At 37.7% G+C, this 14,307-nt stretch overlaps 1 protein-coding gene across 1 annotated transcript; it reads left to right on the top strand.

Moving 5' to 3' along the window:
• The first annotated feature begins 471 nt into the window (after positions 1–471).
• Positions 472–13,564, top strand: fam83b (family with sequence similarity 83 member B). Its single transcript, XM_060871893.1, has 5 exons — positions 472–627; positions 1,823–2,317; positions 5,479–5,643; positions 7,306–7,430; positions 9,162–13,564. The coding sequence occupies exons 2-5, from the start codon at positions 1,877–1,879 to the stop codon at positions 11,173–11,175; spliced, it is 2,745 nt and encodes a 914-aa protein (XP_060727876.1). The 5' UTR covers positions 472–627; positions 1,823–1,876; the 3' UTR covers positions 11,176–13,564.
• The last annotated feature ends 743 nt before the right edge of the window (positions 13,565–14,307 follow it).

The following is a 14,307-nucleotide window of genomic DNA, read 5'->3' as shown; positions in this document are numbered from 1 at the left end:
GCATTACTTGAAGTTTTTTTTTTTTAAATTCATTCAAATTTTTTTTTTCAATATTCAGTTTGTACTCAAACAAAATCTAACACAATACATACAAAGCTCCCAGTATTTGCCCCTACTTCATACACATCCATCTGTTCATCCAGTACAAAGAAAATAAACATCTAAAACAAGATGCAGCATGCCACTGCATATCATAACGACAAAGTTCAGAGTGTTTAGTCAGAAAAATAGCAAAAAAATGTATATAAGTGGAGCAGAAGAATCATCTACTAGTATCTAAGTGAACTCTGGTCTGTTTTTCATGCAAAGGCGGAGGCAAGTTATGGGGGGGGGGGGGGGGTATAAAGAAGGAACGAGACACAGAGGTGTGGCTAAGAGTGGCTCAAACAGCTCTGTTGCCTGTGGCCAGGGAGAAGGTTACAGTTTTACGAATCCCCACCCATTTTTGTTCTCAGCACTTTTCAAGTTGTGACACCTCCAGTTCATTTTTTTCTCTGCAGTCACTCGCAGGCGGTAAAGATTCCTGCTTACTTTACCTACTTCTAATGTCTATTAGTACTGGATTTGAACTGGATAGAAATGCATTACCTGCAACTCTAAAGGATTTTCCTGTGACTGACAGTTCAAGTAAGTTATAAGTTTGGGTACACAAATGGCACGTGGGTATCTTACTGTAAATACTTAATGCATTTAACCATCCTGCCAATAACATACATTTAACAAGGAATCTATGGACTATGTATGTTTTATGAGCTAACTATTACCATTAGCTGTAACACTGTTCAAGCAAGTTATAAAGAAATAACTTTGCTGTCAGAATATACAATTATTTCAGTCTTCCTTACATAAGTCCATTTAGCCGCTATTCTTGCGGAGCCAGTTATGAACTTATGAAAATCTTCTAAAAAAAATTGTTTTGTACAGGTGCATTGTTTACCCGCAATTATCAGGCTTTGCACGTTAACAGGCGCGCTCACAATTCATCTAAAGCTGAAGAAATTGATGTCATTATCTTTTCAAGTATCTTTACCTAGCACAAATGTGTGTTAAGTGGTTTATACTATGAGACTATGGTAGCTATTTATTTAGTTTGTAAGTTTACTCCATTGTTTTACAAATTTCCTATGTTGTTAATAGAAATTAAATGATATCAAAATTTGTAAATTCATCTTTGCAATGACTTCTTGACGTGGACCAAGTCAAAGATGGGGACGCTGAGTAAATCTTTTTCATTTTCTAATGCAGTGCAGAAACAGTGGGTAATAATTCAAAAACTGTGGGGGCTGAACAGCTGGGCTAGCGATTAGCGTCTAATCAGGGGTAGCGTTCTTTACATAGTTTGCACAGACTAAGTAGCAGTGTCTACTCAGGTAGCTTATGGTTTGTACAGCATTTAGTTCAGGGGAGTGTATTACTAGGTTGCTACTGTTGCTCGTTAACTGCAGAACTGTTTTTTAATCTTTTGTATTCAGAGCCGTATTCCATGAAACACCTTTACTGGAACCTGGCTGAGCAAGTTTTCCGTGTATGCTGTGGCCATGAGGCAATACCAGTGAACCATATCTTTAACAGTTGTTGTTTATTTTTCCTTTGTATTTTTTTTTTTTAAATGCTCACCATCCCATTAATTTTCAAGATGATGAAGGTATAGGACAATATAGATGTTTCATTTGTTGAAACATGATGGAAATTAGAACATGAATAATGGGGCACTTTGAACTAAAACCACAGAATTGTGATGTGGTTTTAATTGAAAAGATTATCTTTCTTTCTGTCTAAACAAAAAAATAAATAAATGAAACCAAATGCTCTCTGTCACCAGGTATCAGCTGCTGTTCTACCGTTTTGAGGAGAGCTGATCCAAGGCCCAGGCATAATGGAATCCAATCTATCTTTGCTCTCATCCTTGAAAGAGGACTTCAGCCCTGAGGATTACATCCTGCCACATTATAAGGAAGCTTATCGGTTAGCTATTGACGTTCTGGTCAGTGGTGGCAAACAAGTATATCAGGAATTCCTCCATGCTGAGAAAATCGCAAGCTTCCTTTCTGAGGAAGAAATTGACTTCATAACTCAGAATACAGAACAACTAGCTGTCAGTGAGGACGAAGAGGATGTTGACAGCACCAGGGACAACTCCACAGGGACATACTGGCCCACAGATTCTGATGCTCCTCCCCCAGACCTGGATCTCGGTTGGCCAGAGGTCATGCATAACAGATTCCAGACCAACATAAACATCCTTTACCATCCACCCAGGTTAAACAGTCCCACCATCAAGGAATCACTGAGGAGACATATCCAAGATGCCAGACAGGTAATGGAGGCATGAGGTAGAAGTGCACTCTGCTTGCCCAAACAAGTGTCTTTGTGTTTACTGGCATTTCATTTTAGATGTGTATCAACAGCGATTCGTGACCATAAATTCTGTTGGGGCAGGACGTTGTTAAATACCAACACAGCCACAGATAAAAAAAAAAAGGTCTATGTATTATGAATTTTCAGATTGACCAGTTAAACATGATGTTATTCATTTCCTTGACCTATTTTGAGCAGTTTTAGATGGATTTTTATTAATGGCAATGTTGCTGTTTCAGCAAAACATTTCATCCTACACAAATACACATCAAAAACAACTTAAAAGACCTCAAACCACCCCAAAGAAAATTCTGTGGGGCATAGTGACTTAATGGTTAATACATTTGCCTTGAATCGCTGGAATGGGGGGGTTTGGTTCCTGCCTCCACCCTGTGGAGTTTTCATTTCCTCCGTGTGGTTTGGTTATTTTGTCCCCCAGTCCAAAGACATGTGCTGTAGGCTTTGCTATCTCTAAATTGTCCGTAGTCTGTGAATGGCTGTGTAACTGTGTACGACTGTGCCTGCAGTGGCACACAGGTCTCGGGTGTCCAGGTTCCAGGTTTCATGCAGCCCTGTATAGTGGGAGAGTCCAATGAAAGGATAAACCTGCTTTCCCTGTTTGCAGAAATGTATTAGAATGAATAGTAATTATTTGTTATAAATCATGGCATCTGTTGCTGCTCCTTAAACGGAAATATTCATAGACAAAACATGGGGCAGTGTCCCAGTTTTCAACCACTGAGATATCTAAATGGAGCTAAATAGTGAGATGTAAAAAAATAGACAAATGTATTGTCTACATGCCTATATTCAAATCTTTAAATTAACAGAGATTTTTAGGAAAACAATGTCAAGAAATTTTCAAAAATATAAGGATGACGGCTGTAGCACGTATGTCCCAGGCGTTAGCAAAGATATAAAGAGTAAAGTGTTCACAAAATAGGGTCAAATGCATAATGAATCTTTTGGGTCCTGAACTGTTTGACCTGCAAGAAATCAATTAAGCTGACAAGACATCAATGGCATGTTTACTCTTGCTCTGGGAAAACATTTTACCTCATTTTATCTCCTGGAGTAACTACATTGTTAGCCCCATGTTTGGAAATCGGGTTGTTAGCTAATATCATGCATTTGCCACACATGCTGCTAACCAAATAGCAGCATATGTTTTTGCAGTGTCCTACCGACTGACTGCACGGCATGTTGCATTGTTAAACAACCCCGAAGGTCCCTGTTTGCTTTGTGAGTGAAGAGTCAACACACAACCCTCACTGTGGAAATTTTATTTATAAGCGTTAACCTCTGAATTAACTCTAAATCATGCTATTATTAAAAGGAAGTGATCAATCAGTAGGAGCCAGACAGTGTATGTGAATTAAAAAGCAGTGAGAGTTGCAAACAGATTTCACTTAAAGTTTACTAAACATATTCAGCAAAGAAGAAGAAGAAAGTAAATGAAGCGTTGAATAGTTCATCCGATCCACACCCTTTCTTAAGCTATCTGGGTGTGGCTGGAAGAACCCTGCTTGACAACATATACATACAGATTTTTTTTTTGGGCAGTGCTACCAGGGTGTGAGTTGTGAGCTTTGTTTATTTATTATTATTATTTTTTTTTAATAGAGCTAAGTTTGTCTCACGGCACTTAATGATAAAAGATTAGAAGTTCGTTTGTGTAGTGAGTGGACTTCACTGGCAATTCAAGGGAATTTCAGTGGAGGATGAATCAGATATGCTGATAAAGAAATGTGCTTTTACTTTGAGGGAAAGTCTATTTACCAAAGTTATGTGCTGATTGTATCCTTGCACTTAATAACTTTTTAATGGCTGACATAATGAAGTTCCCACTTTACAGCTCGCAAACATGACAACCTATCAGTATGTCAGTGTGTTTCCAGGATCCAGGTTTTTTGGGACAGAGTGCATTCTGTCACGATTGACAGAATTTTCAGTGGTCATTACGAAGAGTCAGACATCCATCCACATTCACCCGATTGTCACTAACAAGGAAATTGCATAGAGTGAAATAGATACATGTGGTTGTTTGGCACTCGAAGATTCAGAAAGATCAGCAAAGATCAAGACATAAAAAATATATAAAGTTTAAGGTTACGGTTCAGGTTAACATCCTTAAATTTTCTGACAACTTGATGCATATGAAATTCCTATGACCTTCTCATGAGATAAGGTTGAGATACTGTATCATGGATTCTGGGCTACTGTGGAAATAAGATGGAACTGCACTGAGGATTTGAAAAACGATGAAATGGGTAACATACTGAGCATCATGAGTGATTTCCTGAGAATAAAATATTACAGGAAAGGTGGTGTTTTAGATATATTACATGTAACATCCCAAGGAACAACCATTCTGCCTTATTGCTTTTGAACTGGAACTAAGAATTGTAGGCAAATTAACACCAGTGAAAATGTTTCTGTTTTTTGCCAGACAAGAAAGTCTTGGTAGTCTGTTGTAATAAACAAATAACTCTTGTGATGTTTTTTGGAAACCGATTACCAGGTTTTGTATTCTTCATATACTGTGCATACTAGGGACTATTTGAATTTAAAGCAATTAAATCAAGGTACTGTACTTTGCTGTCATTTTGCCTTTACTTCATTGCACATGCAAACACTTTCACATTAAATCTGTGTGTTCTGTATCCTGTGGCACCCAGCAGTGCTAATTTTATGTAGGAGTGAAAATGACTCTTAATTACTAATTTATATAGTTTGATTATGCAATTTCTAGTACTTTCCATGACCTTGATAATGGAAACATGTGAAATACCACAGGGTGTGGTGCTGTAAGGCTTTTGTGCTAAAGCTTCATCAACTCATCAACTTCTACTTGTTGAAGCTTGAATGGAGTGATGCTGGAATTGCGGTAAGATGCAAGGTCTGATGAAAAGTTATTACCTTAATCTACCCAACCTTCTTCACCACGACCATGCTGGCTATCATGAAAAAATAACTTGCAAAAGTATTCACTCCCACCCTGCATTACAACCTGGAATTAAAATCGATTTTTATTTGGATTTTAGTTCATGGTCGAAACAGAATAGTCCGAATTGTTGGAGTGGAATGAAAATGAATGCTATCTGTTTTGTTCTAACACAGGTCATTGCAATCGCCATGGATGTGTTTACCGATGTAGACATTTTTAAAGAGGTAGTCGACGCGTCAATCCGAGGCATTCCTGTGTACATCCTTTTGGATCACAGCCATTTGAAAAGCTTTCTCAATATGACGGCAAATCTTGACATTCAAATTCAAAAACTCAGGGTGAGTAAACTTTCACATTACATTCAGTTATATTTATATTTCTGCTATTTAATACATAGTTCATGTGAAATTTTTTATTCAATGGTCTCAACCATAATTTTTCATTTCTTTGACACAGAACTTCATACACTTTCTCATTAATAATATATATATGTGTGTGCTTGTCCTTGTTCCTTTCAAGGCTTGTCTTAGATAAGATTCACAGAATGCCAGATTTTCTTTCAAACAAGAACAAAAGTAACATCACATTACTGTTTCTTTTTTAAGTGGTAGATAAAAAAATCCTTTCCTCTCTAGTTGGATGATCAGAAGCTAGCAGCGGAATGATGGATTTTTTTTTAGAAATGACACTCCAGTAGCTTAAAATAGTTGCGCCTTGTGCATTGCCTTGTGGTAATTGTAATAGTTACTAGTGGAATGAAGTAAAGTTGACTTATCTACCATGTCTGTTAAACAACTTCCAATTTCATTGGCTGTTTTTGGATGATAGGTTTGAAATCCTCCTCTATGGCTCTTCTCATGTTTGTCATTTGAATATATAATTCATGAGCAATATATAATCCTTAGCTCTGGAAGAGTCTTCCGGGATTATATGTTCTTTATACGCTTGTCCATGATGTAATGTCAGTAAAACTCTGTTGGGTTATTTTATATCACCCTCTATATGATCCACAACCAATTTGAACCAGATGTTAACCACAGTTCCTCTCAGTCGTGTTCAGAACAATATATCCTGTTCTAATCTTTTTACCTCTACCGATTATGCGTTGTCTTTTCTTATGCTCATGCTGATCATTATTCATTCATTCATTTTCTACCGCTTATCCGAACTACCTCTGGGGCACAGGGAGAACATGCAAACTCCACACACACAAGGCGGAGGCGGGAATCGAACCCCCAACCCTGGAGGTGTGAGGCGAACGTGCTAACCACTAAGCCACCGTGCCCCCGCTGATCATTAGAATAGAGAAAAATATCTCTTGTCCCTAGCCACAAACTCAGAACCATCAGAACCCTCCACAAACTGACACAACTGGATAAAATTGCACATCTGTGTGACAAGATATCTATGCTCATAATTGTGAATAAATTTGCAGAGACTTTGCCAAAGCATTCAACAGCTTCTCTCTCTCTGAACCATGTTATTAGGAACACCTGCACATTCAACAGCCTGTCAAGTGTCTGAAGCACAATGCATAAATTTGCAGAATCTACACAGCTGAAAATTGGAAAATACCAGAAACTTCCAAACTTCAACTGCCTCAAAGTATAACAAGTTGTGTATTCTGAGATGCTTTTCTGCTCACCAAGGTTATAAAGAGTTAAATGTTTTAGTCAACTCAACCCAGTCTGGCTATTATCCTCTCAACACCAAGTCATTTTTTTTTGTTGTTTACTGGATGTTTTTTGTTTTTCACACCACACTGTGCCGTGTAACCTTTAGAACCCTACAGTAAATCACAGAAGATCTGCAGTCCTGGCATACTCAAATCAGCCCATATGACACTAACTACTGTACCATGCCAAGGGCAAAGTCACTGAGATCACATTTTTCTGTTCTCACCTATTCTGTTGTTTGTTGTGAAAATGAACAGAAGCTCTTGACCTGTATCTGCGAGTGTAAATTCTTGAATCTTTAAAGAAAACTTGTCTTGTCTGCAGAACATGAGGGTGCGCACAGTGCAAGGTCAGGAGTATGTTTGCAAATCAGGAGCTAAATTCCGTGGAGCCATGGGACAGAAATTTCTCCTAGTTGACTGCCAAACAGTATTTTTTGGATCATACAGGTAAGTTAGTAAAAGGCATCAAGGCATACATAATTAATAAGGCTTAAAAATGTAAAACACACTTAAAAATAATGAATAAATCCTGAAGTTACATTGTACTGTAAATGAGACAAACAACCCCTGAGGTTATTGTTTGGAGACTCAATATATATTTGAATATATAAAATAGCTTAGCATTATCTCCTGGAATGTGTGTCATTTCTGTGGCCTTGCGTTCCATACCCCATGGCTTTGCATTTTTGACTGTCATATTGCACATGTACGTGAAGGAAATCCTAAAACTATTTCACAAGAAAAACTTAGGAAAGACTGCATTCTCATTTCCGTATAACGCTTTAGTTTGAATAGCAACAGACTGTAGCAAATACTAAAATAGTACTTTGTATAGCTTGTGTGTATCGTGCAAATAATTGATTGATCATCATGAAGCGATTTTTGGAGGGAAATAAAAAAATAATGTGTGAAATATTATGTATTTCCTGTATTACCCCTACATTCATTCTCCAGTGTATTCATTTGTTATCACTATGTGCATTGCTAGATCATTAAGCTAGCTATACCTACACTTCACAATAGTATGGGCTTAGCAAGCATGCTTGCATTTTTATAATCAATATGCATACCAGGGCTGCCAACTCACGACTCACGCAATTGACCCAACTCTCACGCTCTCACGCCACATCGCCATATTCTCACGCAGACTCGTGCAGCAGTGAGGAAAAAAAAACGTGCCGCATGATCTCACAAAGCAACGTGCAGAGAGACCAGACAGACAGTGTAGTGAGTTTTTTGTGACAATTATGAGGGACATACACGATTTATTCCCATAAACTGTGTAGTCAGCCGTTCTCCCTCCCATCTGCACCGTGTGATTCATGAACGCAGGCAGGTCAGCGAGTTACATGGCACTCCGTGTCTCCGTCCAGTTTAGGCTAGTAACTAATAGGCCTGTGTGTTATATAATTTATATAGAATTAAGTTAGCATTAGCAGAGTTGTTTGTTTTGCAGCACTGAGCAGTTATTTTACATAACTTTATCGTAAAAAACAGTACAAAAGCATTTCCAGATGACAAATATCTGTACATGCCTAGTAGTTAATGTTAATTATTGTTTTCTAAGAACAGAATGTCAAGTCAACGACATCCCATATTAAAATGATTTTATTTATATCAATCACAACTCCTCAATCATGTCCAGATATCTGACTGGTGGTGGTGTCAGTATGGATAAATTAGAATTTTCAGTTATAGGATGTTATCTAAAGTGTCAGGGACAGGCAAGAAAAGAACGCTTGTATCAATGTGGGCAGCTTATCAAGAGCTCCAAGAAGTTCTGTGACCCTGAGAAGCAGCAGGAAAAGACACTATTTCTATTTCTGTAAAATGTTTAAATGTAAACTAAATGAAAATTAAATGTAATGTAAATCTCCCAAGAAATTCTGTACAGATACCAAATACTTTGACAATCAATATATACTTAATACACTTCTGCTAATGCAAGGATTTTGTGTTTGTATTTTTTTGCACGCCAAGCCACGCCCCTCCATAAGCCACTCCCCCATAACCAAAGCCCTGCCCCAAATCTCACGATAAGCTGAACTCAAAAGTTGGCAGCCCTGTGCATACATACAGTACTTTCTTAGCTTGTCATTTCATTTATACTTTCTATCAAAATTTTCTACCGTATTTAATTAATTCATTTGTTAAATGTTCTTACACTGTCCTTCACAGTCTCATGTGGTCCTGTGAAAAGATCCACCTGAATATGGTTCAAGTCATAACAGGAGAGTTAGTGGAGTCTTACGACGAGGAGTTCCGGACTCTTTACGCCCGCTCCAATATTCCAGTCGAGTTCCAGTTTCAGGACATCTTGTCAGATCGATGGATGAATGGCAAAACTGAGAATTACCTTGGTCGTCCCATCCGAGCTTTTGAAAGAAAGGATCACTTGAGGCACACACTTGACTCTGTATATCGCCAAACCTGTGAGAGACAAGCAGGCATTAGGGGCGTACGGGAAGAGCTTCCCATCCCTCACCATAGTAGATTTCTTCAAGATGCACTGGAGTTCAACAAGCGGCACAGCTATGCAGGGGAACCCCGAGAGCCCGCACATATCATTCAGCAGTCCAGGTATGGCAGCAGTAACTGGAATGTGGCTGAAGACATCAGGGGCTATGGAGGAAACCATCCTACTCTTATGGAGAACCCCTATGGAAGCACAAGATTAAACTTCCTTAACAGGACAGCTAACTATCGCCAGTCCTACCATGGTCATGATAAACAGGTGCATTCGATACAGCAGACCATGCCAAGTTTGGCAAGTACCTCCAAGTCATTTCTGCGCACATGGAGGATAGAATCCTACCTCAAAAACTGTGACGCACCCATTGGAGAACCATATGAATATCTTGACCAATACGAGATGGACAACAAACCTGTTCCTGTGATGCCTTCTCGTCTTAGGTCATCCCTGGTATTCAGGTCCATTATCCCAGAGGATTCAGAACCCAACAATTACACAAATGATTCCATATCATCAGTACTCCGTGAGGATCAATTTGGAATACAGCCAGGTTCACAGTACTATTCAACACAATGGAACCAAGCAGATTTACGGGACAATCGAGCCCAACCTGATGAATTTATGTTAAAGAGACGGAGTATACAGGTCCCAGAGCACTCTGGAAAAAACTTTGGCTTTGGCTCAGGACGAGAGATACTATATGCTAGCCTTGGCAGAGCTAAAAATCGATTTAATGTTAAAGAGCCTGAGCTCCCACAAGACAATTTGTACAAAAGGCACAGTGTAGCAGACCCTCGGCATAATACATACAATAATAGTAATAATAAAGAACCTTCCAGCCATCTGTATGCACACCTGTCGAGAAATGAAACAGACAAAGGTCCGGTTCTTGAGAACTCAATAAGTGGAGGATATACCCAAAACCTCAATGAGGACCAGAGATCCCTCTCACATTATGATGTCAAAACAGCTGAAAGCAACAATGTGCAACACTCTATGTGGCAAGAACCTCCCTTAAGGACCGTATCAGCAACAGGTCTAGAAGTGGAGGATATCAACCAGAACAAACCAAGCGTAATATCACCCTTTAAAAAGGGTACCAAGAAAATCAAATCCCTTCTAAACATTCCAGAGAAGCGGGACAGCTCGCCAAAAAGGAAGAACAATTCAAGCCTTAAAGTATGTGGCAGCACTGACACCATTCTTTCTGATGACACAGAGAAACGACAGAGCCCTACAACCATTTCTATGAAGTCCAGTGACAGCAGCATGTTGAAAAGGACAAATGGGAGGATCTCTGGAACACAGTACAATGCTGCCTTGACCGGAGAATCATCTGCTCCTCGTTTTAGTACAGACGAGCTCCAGGGTGATGGGTCTGTAAAAGCGGCAGATCGGCTGTATTCCAACAGTCAGGAGAATAAAAGAAATTTGGTACAGACCACCGCCACAAGTCGGTGGCCACAAGAGCAAGTTCGAGTGAATAGGGTGTACAGTCGTTTTGAGCCTCTTTGCTCCTTTGAGAGTAAAAATACCTCTTCAGGACAGGGCACCACTATGTCCATAAATAAATCAGACAGAAACAGAAGCTCTTTCCTTACAAGAGGAACAACAAGCAGTGATCAGAGCAACCATATAACTCAACATACACATGGTCATGAAAATAAATTTGGACGCTTCATACAGAGGGTTGGAAATTTAATAAACAAGAATAAGTAATGTAGATGTAGATAAAAGCAAAGATCTGCTTTCTTGGAGTTTTTTAATTGCCACCTCATTGAAAGAGGAAAAACAATTCCCTTGAAATATTTTATCATAGTAATTGTACAGACTTTGCCTTGGTGTAATATAATAATGAGTGCAATAAATTATAGTGGACTACTTGTGTTGGAGCACTGAAATCGAACCCTACATCCCATGCACCGTCTCCTGAGGATAATCCTGTATTGCCCTCATGTTTTAGGTCATCCCTTATTTTCAGGTCCGTCACACCAGAATCTCCAGTATTTATGTATGTATCAATTTGGAATACAGTCCGCGTGCACTATATGACTCTTCAGTGCAATCAAGAATTAGTCAATAGATATGTTCAAACACTCCACTCCCCACATGGACGTCGGTTTGCCTGCTGTCACCTGAAATGTTTACATTCGTAATTAAATTTCTTTTTTAAATAGTGTTTTGACCTCATGTGGAAATGTTCAGAAAGGGAAACTTCACTCAGTGGATACTTTAACGGCTTTATACCCTGCAATGACCAATTTTGTGAAGAGGAAATCATACTAAAGTCCATTGTGCCTTAAAACTTTGTTTCTGAGCAGGTATAAGATGCAACAAAATCTTTTCCATAATGCATGATATGTTTTTACAATACACTGCGGAAGTGCCAACAAACTGTCAGAGTTCAGGGAGAATTTGATTTTGCTCTTTTTACAAACAACTACATTATTTAACAAGGACAAGGACAGGAAAATATACAGTTTTTACATGCTGCAATGAATAAGAATGGAGATATACAAGCGCAGGTATATATATATAATGTGACATATCGCTATATTTATATTATAGCATAATATCATAGCCCTAGCCAACACTGATGCTGTGATGATAAGTTCGTATCAGAAAAAATACACATTTAAACAGATGAATGCCGGGTAAGATCATTCTCATCCAGAAAACCTCTACAAATGTCTGAACTGTGAGCTTGTGACCTTTCTACAAACTGATTGCTTTGTTGCTTTGTTACTGCAGAGGATGGGGGAAAAAATCCATATTTTAATGTTTGGACTTTAAGTCCAGGGATAATGCGGGAGGTCAAAGGAGATGAGGTAACCTCTACAACAAGATTATAGTGATTCATTCTCATTCATAGAACTTCAATTTTTTTTTTCAAGCAGTACCATTTATCTGCATTCTTATGCAATGCATCAGTTTCCCCCCACTTTAATTTTTAGGACTCGCCAGACATTCATCCTTTGGTAATGTCATTTCTCAACCAAAACCAATCTCTTTGACACAAGCTCACTGTACAGAGGTTGTATTTGAAAAATCACCAAGCGCTTTATGGAAAAGAATCTAGAGATAAACACTGAATGCCTAAAATTGTCTCCTGTCTTACTGAAATAACAAATGAAACTTGAAACTTTCAAATATTTTGAGCCATTTTTTTTTAGCAATTTATTCTTAAATCAAATTGTAACTGAACATTGTTTCAAATACACAATAAACACAATAAACAATAAAAATCCCTTCGAGTCCCTCTGATGCCAAACATCACTCTTGCAAAGAACTCTTTTTTATTTATTTATTTATTTATTTTATCTGGCAGTGTAATCTCTGCAAACACTGAAGTATAAGAGTATGAGTTGAATACTGAAGTAGCGTCCTTGATTATCTGATTGTTTGAAATTGCTCCTTGTAACACAATTAAAACAATTATAATAGTAAAAATAGGCAGCTGGTGGCAAAATCGATGACGCACAGGGGTGTGCTATTGAAGTAGATAGCTGTATTTAACCTAATTACACTAAGAAAGATAACAACATATTTATCTCAAAACCCTGACATTTTAACAGGGGTGTGTCGATTTTTTATATCTGTGGTACGAGACTAAAAACATTTTTTATCAGTGAGAGTCACAGCAGAGAGAGAATTCAAGAGTTCTCACCAATGCTATCTTTAAAAAGTAGAACGATATGGCATGCTTCGAGCCGTGAAATAAAATTATTTCATATAACACAGATGGCTGAATTTCCCATAGCTTATGCTACAAATGTGCACTTTTTACACACGCATAATGAGGCGTTGGTGTGCAAAAACCTGCATCATTACTAGGATTTTCATTAAGGGATGTGCAGCGCACTAGGGAGTGTACATGTCACTGCACATACTGACAAGATCAGTAATATAGGTCTCTTTGAAATAAAAAAATTAATCCTAAGACTAATTAGCCATGGAGCTGATTTGCTACCCAGCGTTCATCCTTCAAAATAGAAATAAATAAATAAACATATGTTGCTTCATAAAGTGTAGCAGTTGCGATTTTTAGTTTTATCAATTTTGCTATTCGCACCACCACCTCCGCTTACAGCTCCATCTATTTTCCTTTAATCGCATTTGTTTTTAATTAAACCATTAGTTTATTTTTATTTGTCTTGAAATGGATGCAGTTTATCTCTTTATTCTTAAATCTGTAGTATTTCATTTCATCAATATGAACAAAATAAAAAATGAAATGGGTATAGAAAGATTTTCATGTTTTTGAAAATATCGAATTTATGTCATTTTCAACTCCTTTGCAAATTATAGCATTTAAAGTTAATCGGTTGAGATAAAAACTCAAGTTAATTTTCTTATGTGTAAATTTACATACTCTTTGGATCACGAGTAGGATGTAACCTTTTTGTCCGAATGTACAGGATTTTCCCTGCTCGGTCTACTCAGTTCTGATGATTTTCAGCATTTCAGCATCTAAAAATGTTTAATCTGAAAAATCTAAATATTATTTGCTTTTTTTAATTATTATTTTTATTATTTTATTTTTTAATTATATTTTTTTACAGCTGCTCCTAATAAGGTGGAGGTAATTATACACTCATGGATCACATACTGTATGTAGATATAATGACAACTTAATGCCTTTTTTCATAAAGTTTTATTAAACATTTTATTAAAGCATGTATAGTGAATTGTTTTTGAGGCATTTGGACAACAATGTATTCAGATTCAAACTGGACTTTTTTTTTTTTGCTTTCTGAAGAACAATAAAACCACCCACCTTTGTGATGATCAGCTATTTTTAAAATGCTTAGTACATAGACACAGTCACTCAGCTACATAATATATGACAGA

This window comes from Tachysurus vachellii, chromosome 6 (assembly GCF_030014155.1).
Source record: "Tachysurus vachellii isolate PV-2020 chromosome 6, HZAU_Pvac_v1, whole genome shotgun sequence".
Taxonomy (NCBI): domain Eukaryota; kingdom Metazoa; phylum Chordata; class Actinopteri; order Siluriformes; family Bagridae; genus Tachysurus; species Tachysurus vachellii.
This window is presented reverse-complemented; position numbering and strand designations above follow the sequence as displayed.

What these genes read in the sequence shown, in the direction of transcription:
- fam83b (XM_060871893.1), top strand. Translation starts at nt 1,877, where the DNA reads ATGGAATCCAATCTATCTTTGCTCTCATCCTTGAAAGAGGACTTCAGC. An exon ending in ATATCCAAGATGCCAGACAG is followed by an intron (nt 2,318 to 5,478) that starts GTAATGGAGGCA and finishes GTTCTAACACAG; the next exon opens with GTCATTGCAATCGCCATGGA. An exon ending in GTATTTTTTGGATCATACAG is followed by an intron (nt 7,431 to 9,161) that starts GTAAGTTAGTAA and finishes TGTCCTTCACAG; the next exon opens with TCTCATGTGGTCCTGTGAAA.